This window comes from Actinia tenebrosa, unplaced genomic scaffold, assembly GCF_029948245.1.
Source record: "Actinia tenebrosa isolate PJP-AT-01 unplaced genomic scaffold, QUT_ActTen_1.0 PGA_scaffold11__36_contigs__length_13525064, whole genome shotgun sequence".
Classification (NCBI taxonomy): Eukaryota; Metazoa; Cnidaria; class Anthozoa; order Actiniaria; family Actiniidae; genus Actinia; species Actinia tenebrosa.
This window is the reverse complement of record NW_028292571.1, coordinates 11104747-11126610: the sequence shown is the minus strand read 5'-3', so window position 1 is coordinate 11126610 and position 21864 is coordinate 11104747. Positions and strand designations below refer to the sequence as shown.

Genomic DNA, 21864 nt, shown 5'->3' with positions numbered 1-21864 from the left:
TGGATTCTTGCAGATACCGGGTTGAAGCATGTATACGTGATATTGATTGCTGGATGCTGTCCAACAACTTTAAGCTTAACAACGACAAGACAGAGTTTCTTCTACTGCATGCGCAGCATCATCCATCGCCACCACGGGACACTATTTCTGCTGCTAACGAACTCATTAAAGTTTCTGAACATGCAAGGAACATTGGTGTAGTTTTCGATAGGACTCTAAGTTTAGCTAAACAAGTTATTGCAGTTTGCCAGTCTGCTTTTTACCATATTAGGAACATAGCACGCGTTAGAAGGTATTTAAGCTATGACACCACAAAAATCCTAGTTCATGTATTTGTGACTTCGAAGATAGATCATTGTAATTCTTTATTGTTTGGCCTACCCAAACACCTTGTGCAACGCTTACAATATGCTCTTAATGCTGCCGCTAGGCTTATTAGTCTTTCACGCAAATCAGGTCATATTACACCAGTATTGATGGAGCTGCATTGGCTCCCAGTTGAACAGCGTATTAAGTATAAGATCCTTCTTTTTGTCTTTAAGGCAGTGAATGGTATTGCGCCAACTTATCTTAGTGATTTAGTGTGTCCTTACGTTCCATCTCGCACATTGCGTTCATCTGCCAAGGGATTGCTCAGGGTACCCAAGTTTAAGCTTAAGACCTATGGCGCTAGGGCATTCTCCATTTGTGGGCCTGTGTTATGGAATACTCTTCCCCAAGATATTAGATTATGTTCAAGTTTGGATAGCTTTAAGAAAAAGCTAAAAACATTTTTATATAAAGAGGCTTATGGTTAGTTTTTAAGATTAGTTATTCATTTTATATATATTTATAATTACTAGATTATTATATTTTTATAGAATGTAGTCATTAAGATAGTTTAGTAGTTAGATTTTTGATTATTTGATATTTCAGTAATTATTTATATTTGTTATATTGTTTTGTAAAGCGCTTTGAACATCATAGGTAAAAGCGCTATAGAAATAAAGTTATTATTATTATTATTATTATTATTATTATTATTATTAAGTAAAAAGCTGAAGTCATCTAGGAACTCCCAGGTCACCATCAGAGAGAAAAAACTGGACAGCTTACTCGAAGCAATCCCCGCCGTTCTTGATGCGGCTCAAAGTGCTGCACGAGAGTACCAGAAAGCATTAAAAAGCTGGAGGGCAGTCCATGGTCTTGACGTGACAGATTCTTCGTCAGATGAAGACTAGCACCTTATAGGCTTTATGAGTTCTGTTCACGTTATTAATAAATAGACATTAAGCATCACGTTTTTTTCTGGCCGGCATCAGCAGGTTTTTGTTCTTTCCCTGTAATTTAGTTAAATTTAGTCGATTACCTTCAAAATGTTCCTTTTAAAACTAGATACAGAGTAAAACTAAATGAGCAATGACTTTTGTGAATATTTAGCTCTGAAATATTAATTTCGGCTGTATGAAATCCATTGTTTAGTTTTGAAGTAGATTATGCACTATATTTAAATAATCTCAAATATCTCATTATTAGCTAGATAGATTTTTTCAAAAATCCCCACAAATGGAGGCATCTAGTATATAATTATGTGGTACGAAGCATTTTAGTGTTGAACGCTCTGCAAGGCTAAAATTATTTTCTAAACGAAATCAAATATTTCATCATAATCACGTGTTATGGCGTCCGATCTCATAAAAAATTGCATCAAACATTAATTCAATCTTTATGTGACTTATGTGCAAAAAAGATTTGCAATCGGATAAAAGACGTTTATGCAATAGCGTTCCAAAAGTGGAAGGTAGCGGTCAAGCGTGAGGGGGTCCAGTCACCTTAATTCAACTATTCACGGACTGTATTATATTGTTTAGATTGAATTCTATTGAAAAAAAAACACCGTACACTGAGTTGAATGTACCGGCGCTATTGGACGTATTTTACAAGAGAAAATGCATGACATAACCGGGGTCAAACTAGAAAATCGCCCTCCTTGATATAAAACAGAACCTTTGAAAAAAACAGGAGTGGAATTGAAAACTCCGGGCTTTCCTGAACATTTTGGTATATAATTGATAGGAATTTGTGAAAATTTAGAACCGTATTTTTGCTGATTTTATAATCTTATACTTCGCCTCTTATGGTTTCTTAGGTTTCGTAGCCTCGAAAACACGCTAACTACGGTAGATTTACGGGTCATTTAGGATGTTTTCATGTCACGCAGTTTACTTGTGCTATATAACTTTACTTTTAAAAACAATCTTTTGCTTTGGAAAGAGAGGAAAAAGACCGGACGGAGCAAATATTCCAAATGTATGGGCAATTTTTTGCAATGTTATTGCTGTTAAGAGAGCTAACTAAGGAAATCTACCTAAATTTTATCTTTAAAGTCAGTGAATTTGTATGGGGATCCGAGATCAATGTCCGATTACTTAATATTTATTTATATTTATTATTACTATTTAGCTATTTCAAAATAAGTGAACCTTTTGTTGCATGTTGCATTGTGCATGTGGCATACCAATCTTGACTTAATTATTATTGTCTATCATATGCAAATTAAATAGTCAGCTAAAAAGAAAATAAAAATGCTGGAAAACTTTGCATACGAAGTTTGGGAAAATTCCACATTGAAATTCTACCTTTCTCTGATTGCATTCACAGCAACCCAAAGTGCATTTCGTGCTTGAGATGCAACATGCAAAAATAAAAAAATAAACACCTGGCCTTCTTCTTTTTATACTTTTAGAACACGTAATCGGCGTATAGCCAGAATTTCGCCAAAAAATGAAATTTGCGCAGATCAGAAACAAAAAGGCTAAACGATCTGAAACGCTCTCTAAAACATATCAAATCACCAAGTTTATAGCATTCAACAATGATCGTAAGTTTTTATTTTCTTGGTCCATGATGTCACGTTAAGCCAAAGAACGAGTCCTTGGCCCTTGGGACATGTATAAAGCGAACGGCAAACAATAATTTATCCCGTTTAGGCACAAAGTTCGCTTTTGCATTGTCTCTTCTTACCATCGATTTCTTCTTATTTTTCTCTTCTCTAAGATAACCAAGTCCAGATTCCTCAACCTGTCAAAATCGAAGTTACTACAAGTCGTCTATTCAAACATACCCTTGAAACGCTTGATTTGAGTTATCTGTCCTAGTGTTCCTATGATTTTTGTAATACCCCTGAAGTTTGGAAGGTCTGCATGTCACACTTCGGATCTTGTTCGTCCAGAGTATCAGAGTATGTATCTTTATTTATTTATTTACTGACTGACTGACTGACTGACTGACTGAGAAAATTGATGAAAAAGGTCATAATGCAGGATTAACGAATTAATTGCTTACTATCAATCACGTGACTTTTTGGAGTTGACTGGGGGGCAAACAAGCGGTTGACTGGGGGGCAACTAGCGGATGATAAGTCAAAACATATGAAAATAAGTCCTCAAACTATTGTATTTGACTATGTTCACGACATCAAACCAGAAAACAAGAGATCAAAACAACCTCCAGGATTCTACAAGCCATCAAAAAAGAGCTATCGGAAGCGACGTCTATTGATAGCAACCAATTGTCTAGGTGTATTTCACACTAGGTGTTAAATATGGATTTCTAAGTCTTAGTTGGAGGGCGTGTTAATTTAAGAAGTATCCAGCCTGTAATTTTTTTTCCGGTATTGACTGTGACTGAGGGATCAAAAAACAGATGGTCAGTAAGTGATTTGTTATAAAAAAAAACTTACATTTCATGAGACTTTGACTGGGTAATATAAATTTGATGTTGCCCGTTCTTTGTGCCGATGGGTATTTTTTCAGGAGCGAGAAAGAAATAACTAAACCTTACCCCTACATGTGTTCCACTTGATGTATTTTGACAAGTTTTTTACCCTAGTAGATCAAGCGACGTCGTGCTTTCATCAGGTTCTCGGCATTTGGAGTACCCTGACGAAAACGAATCACGAGTTTTTGATCTGGCTTCTCAAACAAATTAATAATGAATGACTTCAAAAATATAACATTAATTTTTACTGTAATTGTTCCGAACAATGAATCATTGAAGTCTGAAAACAATGATTCATTATTCTTATTATGTCGATTGAAAGTGGTACCAAACACCTCATTTTATAGCGTATAAGCTCCCTGGGAGAGAATGAATTTGCTTATTGCCTAAGGCAGCTATATAATAGATTAATAACAAGCTTCTCGAAGTACAGAGCACCACAATCAATGACAATCAATAATCTTTCATCAAACTGCTAAATAGCTTCATGATATTTCTGTGCCAGTAATGCTATTGTAAAGTGGCTCACCAAACTTTGTGCAACAGCATCTGCAGTTCCAGTCTGGAAATGTTTTATGATTGGCTAAATTAGATATTTTAAAAAGATATGCTCTTGGCATGAACTGGCAAATGTTAGCAAAAATGACAAAAAAAAAAAAAAAAAAAAAAAAAAAAAAGACATTCACTAAAAATGTCAAACGACACGCATTTTTGAAGGACTTTTTCTCTTTTAATGGTACAATTTGACGAAATGTCAAGATTCAATAAGATAAGCTCTATTTTGCCAAAAAACATAACTTTAGCGGAATGTCCACGATGCTTTACATGAAGATCTTAACAAAGCTAATATCAAAATACAATATTTAGTTTAATATTGTTAGCATTTGTGAATATTTCGCCATTAGGTTACTCTTAATAAATGAGTTCTTGTTTAAGGTAAACAGCGGTATACACACTTTTAAGATGATTTTTTTAGTCTCTTGAAAGGAACTGGTAACGAGTATTCATCATCTCAACCTGCGCATGCTTGATGATGTAACTGCATGCTAACCAGCTAGAACACAAATACTAAAGCAATCAACATCATGATAACAACCTGATTGGCTGAAGCAAATGCCATGTGACTCCCACTCCCATTACGTTTTCTTGCCAATGGCGTGACACCGGTGTTACACAGTGTTGTGTTACAGCATTCGATTTCACACCAGCTTCCTTTCTTTACCTCGTTGGTATCCATACAGCTTTTCTTGTTGCAGTCGCCGTAATTAAAGCAATATTTTTGAAAACGTTGCGTTGCTTGTCCGTTCAGCTGAACAAAGGCGCGGTGAGCTTTAACACAGGTATCCAATGATGGATCTGAGCAGACCACTATTGCTTTGTTTTCTTCACAGTCCTCCCATGAAACATGTGACTTGCACGAATAGCATTCTAGGCAAAAGGCTTCAAAAAAAAGAGCGGACAAATAATTAGCCATATTATCGACAGATGAATAAAAGTGTGTGATGTTGGATGGATGGTTATCCCACGAACTCGAGTCTTACATGAGCACATAGGGGCTATGAGCTGAATTCGTTTACGACGAGAGTGATTGGAATAGATATTGCATCACATAAACAATCACTGGATCATGAGATAATAATGTTTGTTTATTTTAATAAAAAAAAAGAGATATGAAATGAGATGCAGAATGTAAAGGTGCTTAAATAGGATGTAAAAGATGCTTAAATACGATTGCTTAACCACGGAAGTTTGCGGATTTTTTCCCCTTTATTTACAAGTGCAATACTTATGTCTCTGAAACAATAGAATATAATAAATAAAAAAATACAAATAAGTACGCTCACAACTATTTTCGCTCACGGCTGCTTGTTGATTATTCACGCTTGACTTCCGTGTTATTCCTTATCGTGTGCTGTTAGTCGTTAGCGTACTTATTTTTATTTGACTGTCTTAAAACCCTTCAATGCATATGAAATTAAAGGAGAGTATTTTTTTAAAAGATACATCTTTTAGTGACTTCATTTAGAAAAAGGTCGTTCGACGATTTTTTAATGCCGCTTTCATCGATATTTTCCTAGTATTGCTTTTGACAACAAATGAGGTCATTTAGCTACTCAAAAAAGCTAGAGTTGCACTCCGCTTCGCGTTACGATTTTCTTCGTGCTTAGCAACCTCCCGCGTGCATCCATAACTCGATGGATGCACGCTACTTATGATCCATTCTTTACTGTCTGCATAAAATGGTATGAGCATGAACCTGAAAAAGTAATGGGCAACGACACAGCAACAATCATGCAAGTACATACGGACAGAACCATCACAGCTAATAGACCCGACATTATAGTGAAAAACAAAGCAGAGAAACGATGTTCCTTGATAGACGTGTCAATCCCAGCAGAACGAAATGTGCCTCTAAAACAAGTAGAAAAACTCTCAAAGTACAAAGATCTAGAAATAGAAATTAAAAATATGTGGGGTATGGAAACAAAAACCATACCTATTGTCATTGGGGCACTGGGGTTAATTCACAAAGAACTAGAACAATATGTCAACCATTTAAAAGGGGACATCTCTATCACAGATGTACAGAAGATTGCTCTCCTTGGAACTGCACGCATCATTATAAAAACTCTTATGATTACTTGATTCTTGATTTCATTTTTCCCTTTAAATCGATTTATTTTATTTTATATTTTAATTACACCTCGTATTGTAAATATATTCTTGTTTTCCCAAGGCCCATGGATTGGACTCGGTAAACTAAGGATTTTGTAAGCAAAATTGAAGCAAATTGTAAAAAAAGATAATAATAATGATAATAAAAATTATTATTATTATCATTATTATTATTATTACTATTATTATTATTATTATTTATTATTATTACGGTTTAATGATGACATATCTACAGGGTAGCTCTACATTCATCATGCCAAAGTTAAATATGGAATAATAAATTTATTAATTGAGAAAAGTTATAAATAAGAAAGCATATATAAATATGTATATAAATAAGAAGAAAAAAAATAATTACATATGTAATAATTAATGTCTATGGAATTAAACAGTCTATAGACTGAGCAGAGGTTCCCCGTGGAGCCCAGTCGTGAAAAGAACAGCAAATAGACAAAACACGATCTACTGAGTATATATATTGAAACTTGAATAAAGAAACTTTTGTTGCAGATTTAATGATAAAAACGAGCGATCTAAATAACTGATGTTTCACATTGACAATAATGTCGGAGACATCGACACGTCAATCATTTATATCGCTATATAAGTTAAATAAATAAATAAATAAATATATATATATATATATATGACTCACAAGCATACCTCTTGGGATGACGACGTTAAATGCAAGGAAAAAAACAAAACCAATGTTGGAGCTTTCCATGTTCCAACAACTATATATATATTAACCTTTCCGTTAAGTAACTGATAAGTCACACCAAAAAATTCTGCACTAGAAATTCTCCAAAAATATTTCCAGTAAATATTTCACGTTTTCAATAGACAAATCCAGAAAAGCTGCAATAATTAAGTGGTCGTGTTTTAAACGGCTTTTTTAGTTTTAAAGAGAAATTTGGATTTCTGAGTTAATTTGAAGTCAGTGTTTCAGATATATATCAGGCTGTACCTGACGAGCCGTTGAATGCGTTTCATCAGACCGAGAATTGAAATACTTATATGACACCACACAAAGCATCTTTTGAAATTACAATGCGCAATTAAACAAATTAAATAGCCACAGATGTTTCTCTTTTGTTAAACAATGCAATGGAGATTATTCAAATTAACAGCTCTTTCAGTTCTGTCAAATATTTTTTCCTAAAAGCAAGATGAAAAAGGCCAGCTTAAAATAGTTGACAGAACTGAAAGAGCTGTTAATTCCTCCTGCTCCTGGGTAATGCCTTAGTCTATTTAGTCCTCTATTTGACTGGTACTTTTAGGAAACAAGTACCATTTAATTTAACCGGCGAATTCTCTTTAATCTTTTTTGACAGAAGTAGCTAGAAGTCGTTTAAATGGCGTCAGAGTATACATGTTTTAAGCCTTTTAATAACAAAACTGTCTGTTCTTAAGATACGATGCCTCCAGCATTACTAGTGTTGTTTCCACTAAAGACCAAACATCACTGAAACCTATGAGGAAGGTTAAGCCTGTTTTACATAATTCAATACTCCTGTTTCTAATTCTCCATTGTACGGTTTCGTTCAGTGACCATAAATAATAGTTCCAAGCCGAGGTTGGAGTTGAGGCGATGATAAATATAGTTTTTCTAAGCGCGCAAACTTCAACTTTAAAACGGAGTGTATTCTCTTTTAGCCTCGATTTCCTATGGGATAATTGTGAATATTCATGTTTTCAAGTCTTCGTCCGTTGAATTTCGAAGTGTTTGTATTGTTGAAGATGTGCATTCTTTACATTTCATCGTTGGTATTTGTAAATATTTAAACTCTGAAATGAAGATAACCCTGTATAAATGAATTTGTAATAAAGGACGATATGCATGACATTTTCGAAAACGGCTTCTTTTTTCTTTTTTTTTTTTTTTTTTTTTTTTTTTTCTTTCTTTCTGTTATTTATTTATTTATTTATTTGTCTTCTTGTCTTCTTACAAACATAAATTTTTCACTATATTTTTCTGTTATTATTATTTTTTATTGCTTACGCTGTTTTTCCGTCATGTTTTCATTAATTAGTATTCGAAAACCAAAAATAGTGTAGACCCAAGTGCAGCCTGTCAAGTCATTAATGCTGTTGGCAACCACAAAATTAAACACCATTCAATGTTGCCAGATAGACGAAAGCCGCGCAGTCTCAAATTACAACTTTCCCTGGATAGTTTTATTTGAATCCTCCCAACCCATTAGACAATAAAAGGACAAAAACAAAATTGTGGGAAAATAATATTTTTAGGAACAAGCATTCCACCTGAACTCACATCAAGCATACTGGTCAGCGGCATGAAGAGGTCATGATCCTATCCCAATATAAGGGGTTATGATTCCTTAGGCCACAGAGGGTTGATAATCCACTCCTGGAGGTCATAGTCCCCCAAAATTAGCCTCTTGTTTCCATGGTATCAACACAGGGGGCCCTAATCCCCAGCTATACAGTTCGCCGTGGGTCTATGGGGCAAAGATTGACTAGTATGGAAACACTTAACACAAACCCTTAGTTTATTACAAAAGTAATATAATCGTGTTATAAAGAGGAGAAAAAAAAGCATATGAAGTTTAAACAGACCCTATAGCTACTGCTAGAATGGCTGGGTTCATGTCTTGCAACCCTTATAAGCTGATATGATTAACTGTAACTTTGGTGTTTACACCAGTATGCATTAGTACCTAGCTATACATAGTGTATATCTAGATCTGTATTTCAAAAACTCATGAATAATTAATGAGCATTTGAACAAATTGGAGCCAGCATACACGTCACGTGCATGGACCTTTTTACCCCATAAAGTCCTCTTCATTAGTTTTCTTTATATAAAGAGTTTGAGTTTGGTCTATTAGTATCGTCTCATGTACGATCATCGACGACCTTCAAATTATCGTCGTCTAGTGCCCCAGTCTTGAGTTCGGCATGATGTCTTCAACTCGTGGGAGCCTTTTTTGCACTTGCTGCGCATGGCAGTGACGTACAAACCTCACTGCGCATGACATTGGTGTACAAACGACTATCAAAGTATCCATCCATCCATCCATCCATCCATCCATCCATTCATCCATCCAACCATCAACTCATTTATTATCTTTGTTCACAGATAAGAAATGAATTCACGCGAATTCTTTTAAAGAAAGATTCATCAAAAGAAGATCCTTTCGCAACGTTCAAGGAAAATTTCACCGACGTTTGGGCAAATAAAGTGTTTGCATATGCAACAAGGCTATATTGCTCTTAGAGCAATGGGTGTGCGGTTTTCATTTTTTGTGTCAAGTGGCTTTGTTTTACTTTTAGCGCAATCTAATCACGACAACCAGGCAGTGAGTAATGTTTAGGAGTTCTATTTTTAGCTTTCTTCATGGGAAAAAATGAACTCATAAATGGTTGGCACCTAAAAATATGATATAGATTGCTTATTGTATAAATATAAAAAATCTCCATAAAAAAGAACCTCGAAAGTTTTTGTCGTCACTCAAGCATTCGAACTATATGTGGTCGAGTTCCTGAGTTTTACTAGTTATTTACTAGTAGAAGTTTCAAGGACCTCTCGTTCGTGAAACCACGAGTTTTATCTGCATCTGTATTTTTTTCTTTATTCACTTGAAGAAATAGCAGGTACTTGAGTAAGACAATGTCCAAATCCTTTACTCTACCTTGTTGGTCGCAAATGAAATGTATATCTCGCATTGTTCGTTGGAGTGCAAACACGCACACAAACGAGTCTTTTTAAATACATACGTTTCGACAAGGATGTCAGACAATAAATTGTTATTTAAATAAAACAATAATTGAGATATAGAGCATATGAACTTACCGAATCACGGATCATGTATATAAATAAAACAAAAGGTATACAGGACGTCATAAAAACACTTGTTGATGACGATAGGTGAAAAGATTACTGTTAAACATATCCGCATTCGTTATTTATGAAGCGATAAGAATGCCGAATGTGATTGGATACGATAGAAAATAATGACAGCTGATTGACAGCTTCACAGAATATCATGGGTTACCCAAACTGATCTTAGTAGCATTTCGGCCTGAGGGCCGAAACAAAAACCCTTGAATCATTGATATACGACGTAGCGGAAATCAACAGGCTCGGGGAAAAGTTCCCGTCTAAGGAAAAAGGTACGAGGTTGTCGTTCGAAGTTTGTCTTGTTTGTTTGTGTTTTCAGTTTTCTAATTATTTTTCTTACAACATATAGAAATTGAACAGACATACATCGTCCTCTTGCCAAAGATCGTGAAAGACAAGTCCCCAAGTGACTTCTAGCAGTTGGATACAGTGGACCGCGCATACAGTGAAAACCGAACTTCTCATTAGCCAATCATAGCGTGTATGGTTACATAGGATACCGGGGAGAAAAAACAAAACTATATTTGAGCTTTGTTGCCTGTATTATATTTGTTTTATTTGAGACGGCTCGATAATACTTTGTTTAAGGTTTAAGAAATTATCAAAAAATGCTCTCACAGAAATTTCTCCAAATTTACTGAGCCTTGCGGCAAAATACTCAAGATACTAAGCCAAATATAAAAACTTAGGTTAAAAAAATAGAGAAAGTTGGCAATAAAGCAAACGCACTTATACTTCGCAGGGGTTTTGTGTTAAAGTGCAAGTAAACCAATTTTTTAAATGTTTTTCAGCAAAAGTTGAACCATCTATGTAGCGGACATCTTCTTTCGTTCAGTGGGGACATCTAATTCAGTAATGGGTACACAACGCAAAACGCTCGTCGATTATATCAGCGATTTAATTCTCGATAATCTTGATGTTCTTCAGTTATTTCATTCACAATAGACATGTTTATAATTACGAGGTTCACATATGGTGTACGTATTACGATCGTCTTGCTGCCTGTCCCGGCTTACATCCCATAATTTCAACTTATGAATATTAATAACCTACGCTAATTAGGAAATCAAATAGTTGTCGTCTACATTACTGGCCCCAAATGAGGCATTTCTTATGGATCATTTCTTAAATCATTGTCCTGACGACAATAACAAATTAATTTGGTTTCATAGCACAATTATCAATTAACTCAACAATGTTCTTGTGTAATTCGCTAACAGTGCTTCCTTGATTCTTGAGGCTTTAATCAACTCCTTCCAGCAAGCACAATTTGTGAATGGGACGGACCAACTCTGTCTTAGACGTCTTGACTCTTGTGGAGCGTACAAGTCCCTCCCTTGCCTTGTAAACTTCTAGTACACATGCCAGAAGCCACTGGCCCCGTTTAACGGTCTCGTCCACCACCAAAACACCATCACCTTTCGCTATGTTCCTTTGTGGGGAGATTCATTTCTGCCTCAATTGTAAAGTTGGTAGGTACTCTTTGAGCCAACGGCGCCAGAACAGATTGGCTAGATATTGACACTGTCTCCATCGACGTCTGCCATAGTTATCAGAAGCCGTGAATACACCTAGAGGCATACTCGCTCCTGGACGCAGTAACAGGATATGGTTAGGCGTTAAAGGGGAGTCGTCCTTGGGATCATCACTGCAAGTTGTCAACGGCCTACTGTTAAGAATGGCCTCCACTTGCGTCATTAAAGTCAACAGGACTTCGTCTGTAGTAACTTGCTCCCTCAACAGGGCCCTTAAAATGGACCTTACAGATCTTATGATTCTCTCCCATATTCCTCCCATGCTGCTGGCTCCTGGGGGATTAAACTTCCAGACGATTTCTCTCTGTTTTAGGAAACTCTCGATCTTCTGAACATTCCATTCTTGTAAAGATTTGCGTAGCTCTCTCTCACCACCCTTATAGTTAGTGCCATTGTCGCTTCTGATTTCGATGGGTCTTCCTCTGCGATTCATGAACCGCTGCAACGCATTGATGAAGGAATCTGCTTCCAAGCTATGAGCAACCTCTAGATGTACGGCTCGTGATGTTAAACAAGTGAAAATGCATCCATACCGTTTCTCTGTGCTCCGACCTCTTTTCACTAAGAATGGACCAAAGAAGTCTGTTCCAACAAATGAAAATGGTGGTTCGTCAGGGCTGAGCCTGTCAACTGGCAAGTTTGCCATCTGTTGGGATATAGGCGGGGCCTTACGTCTTCGGCAGTCAAAGCATGTCGTCAGCACACGTCTAATTAGGGATCTTGCGCTTACTATCCAATATCGCTGTCTTACAAGGGCCAGTAGGTGTTCTCTTCCAGCGTGGCCGTACAGTTGGTGATAATGTCTAATAACAAGCTCGGAGACAGGGTGGTTCTTCGGTAGAATTGGTGGATGTTTGGCTGCATCAGAAATTGGGGCGTTCTCTAAGCGGCCTCCAACTAATAAAACTCCTCCTTTAAGCACGGGGGCTAGCTTGAAAATGCAACTTGCCTTTGGTAGGGGTTTCTCTCTTGTGGAAACTTTGACTTTCGACTTCTCAATCTGTTTGCTCAAGATATTCACTTCCCTTGTGAAGCCTTGGCCTTGTACATCCTTGATAATTGCAACTTCTGCTTCTCGAATCTCTTTCACAGTTATTCTTCCTCTTGTAGCAGTCTTAACTTCAATATCATGCTTTGAACTTCTTAACTTGTTTACGAAGTAGTTTCTGAATCTCAGCATCCATGCAATGGCCACCTATAAGCGATACCAATCAGAGTAATGCTCGTACATTCGTTGCAGGAAGTTCTTTGAGTCCCTTTGCTGTGCCATATAGACCTGTCTCTCTCTCTTCACTTCTGGGTCGTCACTTGCTACCTCAGATATCTTGAGAACTGGTGCTGGCCACGAATCTTGGCCTTTCCATAAAAACTCAGGGCCACACAACCATCGCCTTCCTTCGTCTCCTGTAATTTTCTCCGCGGTCAAACCTCTGGACGCATCATCCGCAGGATTGTCTTTGGTATTCACATATCTCCACTGCTTGGGGGTAGAAAATTTGTGAATGATAGCAATCCGATGTGCCACGAAGATGTTGAATCGTCTTGAGAAGTTGTTGATGTATTGAAGCACTGTTGTAGAGTCAGTCCAGAACGTCGACTCAGTCAGCGGCAGATCTAGCTCGGCTGTTAACATCTTATCAATTTTGACTGCTTTAACGGCCGCCGATAGTTCTAAGCAAGGAATGGTCACTGGTTTTACAGGAGCGAGCCTTGACTTCCCGTTCAGGAACGAACAATGTACTTCCCCATTAATGTCAACCATCCGCAGGTACGATACGGTGCCATAAGCTGACTGGGAAGCATCTGCGAAATGGTGCAATTCATAGGTGACGATGTCTCCAAGGTCAGGTGACTTCAATCATCTCGGTAGCTTCATATTTGACAGTCTTGGTAGGTCTTCTAGCCATCTCTTCCACTCAACGAGGTTATTTTCAGGGATTGGGTCATCCCATTTTAGTTGCTGTCTACAAAGTTCTTGCAAGATTAGCTTGGCTAACAGGACGAATGGAGCAGCGATACCCAATGGATCATACACAGAACTCGTTATGGATAACATCCCACGTCTTGTAAGAGACCTTTCCTTTACCTGTGTCTTAAATCCGATGCAATCTTTCTCGACATCCCATTCAACTCCTAAGGCTCTTTCCGTCGGAAATCGTTCAAAGTCTAGTTCCTTTACAGCCTTAGCTCTTTCAGATTCAGGTATCGACTTGAGGACTTCTTTACTATTGCTCATCCACTTTGTGAGACGAAATCCTCCTCGTCGTAGCAGTTCAGTCACTGCAGATGCAGTTCGTTTAGCGCCTTCAACAGTACTTGTCGACTTCAGCATATCATCCACATAGAAGTTCCTATGCACGATGTTCACAATCTCATCATCAAATTCGGTTTGATTGTCGTCAGCTGTTTTTCTGAGTGCAAAATTTGCACAACTTGGCGAAGACGTTGCACCGAAAATGTGGACTAGCATTTGAAAATTTGCTGGCTGTTGACTAAGATCTCCATCAGGCCACCAAAGGAATCTAAGCATGTCACAGTCCTTGGGCTCAACCTTGACTTGCAAAAACATAGCTTCGATATCTGCTGCTAGTGCTATGGGCTCTTCGCGAAATCTAGTAAGGACGCCTACGAGATTGTTCGTTTGATCAGGTCCTTGCAATAGTTGGTCATTTAATGACATGCCTTTCCATTTGGCGGCGCAGTCGAATACCACGCGTAGCTTCTTGGGGGTAATCACAGCATGGTGGGGTAGGTACCACACTCTCTTCTGGTCAAAATTCTCGTTGGGAAGGCGACGGGCATAGCCCTTAGTCAGATGGTCATCTATAACTTCTTTGTATTTCTCATAAAGTCCAGGATCGTTCAGGAATCTTTGTTTTAATGTGGCAAGTCTAAACTCAGCCATCGGTCGATTGTTCAATGTACAATAACTGCTGTTTCTCCACGGCAGGGCCATTTGGTAGTGACCCTCAGATAAAACCGTGCTTTCCGGCATGATAGACAACGCTCTTTTATCTTCTGCTGACATGCATTCTTCGGAACTTAGTACTGCATCTCCGAAATCGGTCCTCCAGAATCTTTGAACTTGAGCCTTAAGCTCATCACCATGGGAAGATATGTAGTGTGCGTTCAAGCTTTGTTGATGCGTAGACTCAGTCATCGGTCCTACGATGGTCCATCCAAGGAGTGTCTTGACCGCATACGGTTCCTTCCGTTGTCCTCGTTTCTCTTCTAACCCCCAAAAGGCTTCAGGCGTATCATTGCCGATGAGTAAAGTAACTTCATCAGTGTCTATTTCAGGTATTTGTATTTCTGCTAGATGTGGCCACCTACGAATGTCTTCATCTCTGGGTGCACCTTCTGTAGTGATGTGCAATTTTTTGACTGTCCATACGGTCGGTATCTCGACGACATTGTCTGAGTCAAGAGCTGTAACTTCCAAACTCGCGGTTAATCCCTTTCGCTGAACGTTTGCCTTTTCGATAGTTGTCAACGAGAATGTTCGTTCGGCGCCTTCGATTCCCAGCTGTTCTATTAGGCGTTTCTCGCACAATGTCGTGTCGGGTCCTTGGTCCAAAAGAGCGTAGGTGACAACAGATATCTGACCTTTCTTTCCACGAACCTTTACGGGCACGATTGGAAGACATACTCTTTTCTCCTTGGCAAGAACATCGACGCTGTTTACGCTATCAGCCTTGACGACATTATAATTTTTAGCACTGTTAGTATTGTTACTTGAATCCTGGCTCGGCTGTTGATTAAGGTTAGAGCTGTTCGGTGGATGCAGCAACGTGTGGTGTTTTCCCTCACAGGAATCCACTTCACACTGTTTTTTCTGATAGCAATTCTTTGCTCTATGTCCTCGCTTAAGGCAGTTGTCACATAACCCTTTGTCTCGAACAAACTTCATTCTTTCACCTTGCGTCTTCTTCTTAAATTCATCGCAGCTTGTGAGAAGATGTGTTTGGGCACAAAGAGCACACTTTACCTGGTCGTTTAAAGTATATGCGGCCCTCGAAGCTAATTGTGAATCCTTTGTTGTTGCCGTCACTTTCGGCGTTTCTGCTTGGTGTGTCGCTAAGGTGGTAGCTCTTGGCGGCCTTGGCGTGTTCTGAAACGGTTTACTTCGGGGTCGCATTCTGTCCCTGGACGTGTCCTTTGAGTCCATAATCTGTCCGAAAACAGGATCATTTGCGGCCTTTGCTCTCTCAGACAAAAATTCGGACATATGGTCTATGCTGGGTTTTCCTCCTCCGCTTCGTATCACTCTAGCCTTCTCGAGCCACCTAGCCTTTAGGTGGACAGGGAAACGTTCTGCTATTTTCTTCAAGTTGTCAGCATTGTTCAAGTCGTCATAATATCCAACGGCACGTAGAGTTAATTCACAGTCCTTTAACTTATCGGCGAAAACTTGCAGGCCTTCTCTATCAGACGCCCTCAGCGGGGGTCCCTCAGTTACAAGATCAATGTAGGCCGTGGCTATGACATAAGGTTCGCCGAATCTTTCAAGCAATAACGTTCGTGCTGTGAGGTAGCCGTCGGTAGAGTCCAATACTACACAGTTCTTGATCACTTCTTTAGCCTTGCCCGTACAATATTGCAGTAAATAATTCAATCGTTCTCCGTTATCCTCAGTCTTTGCTTCAATGTTCTGTTCGTAGTTGCGAATAAACCTCCAGTAGTATAATGGGTTTCCATCAAAGGTTAATAGCTCTGGTTTAGGAAGCATTAAAGCGTTGGTCATGGCGCTGGTGATCCTTTCTTGCTGCTTTATCAGTTGACTGAGGACCTTCTCATGGACTGCTGGCTTAGGTGGTTCATCGTTATTGGCAGTGTCGCTTATACGGTTATCATAATCAGCGACGTAGAACTCGGGTGTGTTCAGGTCCAGCCATGCCTGTGGTGTCGGTGCATGCGCAGCATGAACAAACTTCGGTTTGGGCTTCCTGTGTACTACATCAGGCCATTCTGTCGTCGTAAACGGGTTACTTGAGCTTCCCCTTGTCGGTGTTGCTAACGAACTGCCAGGCGTCTGGGCCATCGGGGCTGCGAATGGGTTAGTGGAGATCGGTGTTATCGGAGTTGCAAACGGGTTCACAGGGAGGCGCTGTCTAAAGTCTGCAACTCTAGTCGATTCCTTTGGGGCACTTCTTGGTGTGGAGCCAAAGGGGTTTGAACCAGGTAACACGTCGTCGTCGTCGTCGGAAAAATTGCATAGCTCAACTCGTTCGGCCCTTTCATAGATTTTTAGTTCAGTGTTTCTTTGTTCCATTTCGTGTTGAGCTTTTAGTAATGTGTGTCGACGTTTTATTTTATTGACTTGAATTGCCTCCTCTAACCGCAATTTCATCGTCATCTCTTCAATTCTTTCTTGCAATTCTTGCTCTTCCTTCAACTGTCTAATCTTAAGCTCGGCAACAGCTTGATCTGCCCTCGCTTTCAACTTTAACTTCGTTGCTGTACTTGATTGGGAACTTTCGTTAGAGCCTGCTTGGCTACTAGAATCGCAGGGTTCGACAAGAGGCAGATCAAAGTCAATGAATGGTCTTTTGTTCCGGTGGGTCCACGCATCAATTTCTCCCTCAATGTCTTTTTTAGCTTCTAGCTCTCTACAGTAAATGCCTTCAGCTTCTTCAATATCCAACTGTTCCTTCAAGCATTCTAAGTGCTGTTGACAACACCGTTCGAAGTTATCAAATGTGTTCAATATTTTCTGCCTTATCCTCAGAACGGTATCAATATCATTGAAATTCTCTGACTTCATCACTTCTTTTATATTTCTTATATATATCCCGATCTTGAACGTCTTAGAGCTTCAGCTCTCTCTTCTGTCACTCCGTCACAACTTTCACGATCAGCGGGCTTCTTGCGTCTTGCCGGCGGGCTTCCTGTGTCATCATCCATCGCTGCACGTGGAAATTCGAGTAATTCACAAGCCGTACGATTCTTGTAAACACTCTTCGGAGATGAAATAAACGCTGGATAACTGCAGAATCAAGCTTAATAAATGTCCATCAGTCGGTGAATGTCATATGTGAACAATAATGTAGCGGACATCTTCTTTCGTTCAGTGGGGACATCTAATTCAGTAATGGGTACACAACGCAAAACGCTCGTCGATTATATCAGCGATTTAATTCTCGATAATCTTGATGTTCTTCAGTTATTTCATTCACAATAGACATGTTTATAATTACGAGGTTCACATATGGTGTACGTATTACGATCGTCTTGCTGCCTGTCCCGGCTTACATCCCATAATTTCAACTTATGAATATTAATAACCTACGCTAATTAGGAAATCAAATAGTTGTCGTCTACAATCTAGAAATACGAATTTTAATTTGTTTTTACAATATTCCTTTTTTTTGAATTTTTTCGAGCCATTCAAAGTGCTGCTATGATTTTTATGCCGACTACGGAAATTTAGCTGTTAAAATGTCAACGTCGGAGTCTAATTCTTATCTAAGCTCCACATCTGATAATGACTCAGAATACAACTATATTCCGATACAACAATATCGCGATATTGAGACAGAAAAGGACGAAGCAACTGATAGCGAACTCGAGAGTGATATGTAAGAATTGAATGGCGATCGCGCATACACGGACGAGCCTTTGGCCGATGAAGAACGGCTGGAGGAATACGAAATAAAGCAAGATGAGAAAAAGAAGCGTTTAGAAGGCTTGAAAGATAGGTTGTCAGGGAAGGAAAATCTGAGTAACTGGTAAGTTCGCTAAGGCATTATTTGAACCCTCGTCTTTACTAGGATGAAAGACCAATGTTATAGCTAAATGTGGGAATTTTCTAACTAAGCTTAGTACAAACTCGATTGATTCTCTTGCTTATAAACACTTATTTGGTTACCTAAAGGTGCTGTTGCGGACGATGCTCGATAGAGCTTTTGCAAAACTCAAACGAGTGCTATTGTTGTCAAGACATCGAGCAGTGTTGCGATGCCTTGGCAGATGAACTCGTACTTCGAGAAGTCAGCGTCCCGCCATACTGCATCACACTTCACCCAGCTTTTGAACCAGTTTGCCTTAACTCATGGTCACTAACATTTTCCTCCAAATGAATCACTTTTACGATTTGAAGTTGAAAAGTAATGCGCCGAGAAAACTCCAAGCCACTTTAAACTGCAGAGACGCGTACGCGCTCGCGCAAAACATAATAGTAACTTTTCAATTTAAGCTATCTTATATGTTATCTTATATGTTATCTTATATGTCGCATAATGCTTTTCTTTTTATTCTTTTATTTTATGTACAGCCTGCAGAGGGAGATTTGGACGAGGAAATAGGATCAACTGGGGCTCCAAGAATAATTGGATCTGGGCCGAACCTTCTTGAACTCGAGCCCATATACATACGTATGGAGGGCGAGATACTTTGTGGGCCGCTTCGAACAAGAAGCCTAACTGAGGCAGCCTGTTTGCTGGTAGCAGCATATTACACCTTTAACGTCAGCTACCCAAACAGCTGTGTGAACTGCTTTTCTTTCCTCGAGGCAACTTGCCTAGAGGATACGAGAATTTTAAAGAACAAAATAACAGTCCACAGAATGATAACAGCTATACAAAACTCTTTATAAAATAACTAAGATATAACGCGCGCTCTGATTGCTCAATTACCGTTTTATATAACTCAACATATATCGTGAGGAAATGACGTCAGCAACGCAAGCGATGTTTTATTATTTCTTTAATTGTTAGTTATATCTTAGTTATTTTATAAAAGAGATAGAAACCGAGCGCGCGTGCAGTGTTGAGATATACAAGCACGCGGGAAATTGCGTGAGCCCTCGAGAAGTGCCGAGACTAGCATTTCTCTCGGACTCACGCAATTTCCCGCGCGCTTGTATATCTCAACACTGCACGCGCGCTCGTTTTCTATCTCTTCATAGTTATTTCTTGTTACCGGCAGAACTTTATGTTTTCTTAATTCCTGAACCGAACTGGTTTAAGAGCTGTTTTTCTCTTAATAGTTCTTGAGGAAACTTGCCTCGATAATTCAGATTTAGTTGTACACCCAAAGATTTGTATAAACGGTTTTTCCCACTATAAGTTCTTCAGGCATAACATTAGGGACCTTAAGCATCTAGGACGTTGACGTCCAGGACGTGAACCGGAAGTAATAATCTGCGCCTGCGTGTACTGCGCATGTGCTAAAGCCACCGTCATGAAGCTGAAAACGCTGTCCTGAACGTGAATTTTACCCGGTTCAAGTGATGAAGAGAACGTTGTAAATACTTTCCCTCCACGTCGACAATGAGTGTATTCCAATTCATTCCAGACACTCAATCAAAGACTCCGTAAGTAAAGCCTTTATTCATCTATTTATCACATTATTAGCTATTTTATATTTCTGTTGTTTTGGGTTTTTGGTAACCTTGGTCCATACGAGGGCAACATTTGGTCGAGGAAACGGGTTGTCATTGTAAAAGCTTGAAGATTCGTGTAGGATTCTATGGCATTTCTTCCAAATAAAAACCGGAAAAAGTCCGAAAACATTACCCTACTCGTGTTTGATAGTTCGTGTGAATTATAAATTGGGTAAACTAGCAATTATGCTTACTTTTAACAGTAAAAACTAAGCTTTTTTCTTTTTTTTTTTTTGTAATTTATAAAACTAAATTTGTACCCTTAAAATTCTAATAAATGAATAATTTTTTTTGCTTATATAATAAGAGGAATTAGGATTATGAATGAATAGAGGAGATATTTACCAACAACTTGCTCATAATACTATAAACCTAAAAAAAATCCCGAGGTCAACAGAATTTCAATAACAAATTGACGTTTCATCTTTTTGTAGGAGCAAAATGGAGTGGAGTGAGGAAAAAAACATCCTATTGATCAGAGAAGTTCTAAATGTGGAGCCATACAATGCAAAGGAAAGGACAACACAAAGGGCTCAGCTATGGCAACAAGTTGCAGACAATCTGAACAACCATCACAGCCCAAAATTTAAGGTGGATAAGAGAGCAGTGAGAGACCTTTTGAACATGATAATTGAAAAGTTCAAGAAAAAGATGAAGAATGAGGAAAGTGCCAGTGGCATTAGTCCAGAACTGACTGAACTAGATGCTCTACTTGAGGAAGTCATTGGACGTATTGAGGTAGCAAATGAAGTGGTTCAGGTAGAAAAAGATAAAACCAAGGAAAAAATGGAGAAAGAAAAAAAAGAAGCAGAAGATGTCAGGCTTAAGGCAATGGAGAAGCTAGCTGAGACTAAGAAAAGAAGTGGGGATGAAGAACCAAAAGAGAAAATCAGTAAACGGAGAAGATCAAATGGAACTGATACAGTAAATTACCTGCGAGAGAGGGCAGAAATAGAGCAGCAATACAGAGAACAAGAGCTAGAGATAAAAAACAAGCAACTGGAAAGCAGCATGCAACATAAAGTGCAGTCAGATCAACAACACAAGGAATTTATCCAGCTAGTCTTAAGTCAACAGCAGCAGCAACAACAGCAAAACCAGCAGCAGATGCAGCAATTCCAAATGATGCTCAACCAGCAGCAGCAACACCAACAGCAGTTGCTTATTACCCTCTTGAGTAAGAAAACAGATTAATATTTGAAAGTTTGTCTCCTTTTATTGTACTGTGAGAATTTTGGAGCTGTTGATGAGACACATTTTTCAAAAATTGTTACAGGTTTCATTCTCCATCTGAAAAAAAGCAGTTGCACCATAAATTATATTTATTTACAGAATTTGTGAATTGACTTATTAAATATATTATATTTGAACGGTTGCTTAAAGCAGACTTTTAATTTTTACCCATAAAATCATCCAGATTTTTAAATCTGTAAATTCAAGTTGTAGTTATAGTATGTATTAATCTGATGGATAGAATATCAGCAAAGAGACAATTAGTTATTTCATTCAATAAAGATGCATTTTAGATATTTCATTGCCTAAAATGTCTGGTTATTGTTTTTCTTTAAAAAAACATTCTATATACAGATATCATTTCCAATTATTTACATTATTTACATACTTTATGTAACACTGGAGAAAGACAA

At 38.5% G+C, this 21864-nt stretch overlaps 5 protein-coding genes across 5 annotated transcripts; 2 read left to right on the top strand and 3 right to left on the bottom strand.

Moving 5' to 3' along the window:
* Positions 1-4481: 4481 nt before the first annotated feature.
* LOC116302406 (CUB domain-containing protein) lies at positions 4482-7427 on the bottom strand. Its single transcript, XM_031711695.2, has 2 exons — positions 7099-7427; positions 4482-5199 (listed from the first exon to the last, which is right to left on the bottom strand). The coding sequence occupies exons 1-2, from the start codon at positions 7157-7159 to the stop codon at positions 4814-4816; spliced, it is 447 nt and encodes a 148-aa protein (XP_031567555.1). The 5' UTR covers positions 7160-7427; the 3' UTR covers positions 4482-4813.
* On the top strand, positions 5959-6405 carry LOC148912550 (uncharacterized). Its single transcript, XM_089027553.1, has one exon. It carries the CDS (start codon positions 5959-5961, stop codon positions 6403-6405), a length of 447 nt encoding a protein of 148 aa, XP_088883679.1.
* A 4319-nt stretch (positions 7428-11746) lies between the features above and the next one.
* Positions 11747-13015, bottom strand: LOC148912549 (uncharacterized). The gene has a single exon (XM_089027204.1). It carries the CDS (start codon positions 13013-13015, stop codon positions 11747-11749), a length of 1269 nt encoding a protein of 422 aa, XP_088883330.1.
* A 15-nt stretch (positions 13016-13030) lies between these two features.
* On the bottom strand, positions 13031-13597 carry LOC148912548 (uncharacterized). The gene has a single exon (XM_089027203.1). The coding sequence runs from the start codon at positions 13595-13597 to the stop codon at positions 13031-13033; it is 567 nt and encodes a 188-aa protein (XP_088883329.1).
* A 6445-nt stretch (positions 13598-20042) lies between these two features.
* LOC116302407 (uncharacterized) lies at positions 20043-21505 on the top strand. The gene is made up of 2 exons (XM_031711696.2): positions 20043-20149; positions 20653-21505. Exons 1-2 carry the CDS (start codon positions 20106-20108, stop codon positions 21410-21412), a joined length of 804 nt encoding a protein of 267 aa, XP_031567556.2. The 5' UTR covers positions 20043-20105; the 3' UTR covers positions 21413-21505.
* Positions 21506-21864: the final 359 nt, after the last annotated feature.

Excerpts from the sequence above, each read along its gene's own strand:
- LOC116302407 (XM_031711696.2), top strand. The coding sequence starts at position 20,106 with ATGAGTGTATTCCAATTCATTCCAGACACTCAATCAAAGACTCC. Across the intron at positions 20,150-20,652 it reads GACACTCAATCAAAGACTCC|GAGCAAAATGGAGTGGAGTG; the intron begins GTAAGTAAAGCC and ends ATCTTTTTGTAG.
- LOC148912550 (XM_089027553.1), top strand. The coding sequence starts at position 5,959 with ATGCACGCTACTTATGATCCATTCTTTACTGTCTGCATAAAATGGTAT.
- LOC148912548 (XM_089027203.1), bottom strand. The coding sequence starts at position 13,597 with ATGGTTGACATTAATGGGGAAGTACATTGTTCGTTCCTGAACGGGAAG.
- LOC148912549 (XM_089027204.1), bottom strand. The coding sequence starts at position 13,015 with ATGCTGAGATTCAGAAACTACTTCGTAAACAAGTTAAGAAGTTCAAAG.
- LOC116302406 (XM_031711695.2), bottom strand. The coding sequence starts at position 7,159 with ATGGAAAGCTCCAACATTGGTTTTGTTTTTTTCCTTGCATTTAACGTC. Across the intron at positions 5,200-7,098 it reads TAACGTCGTCATCCCAAGAG|CCTTTTGCCTAGAATGCTAT; the intron begins GTATGCTTGTGA and ends TTTTTTTTGAAG.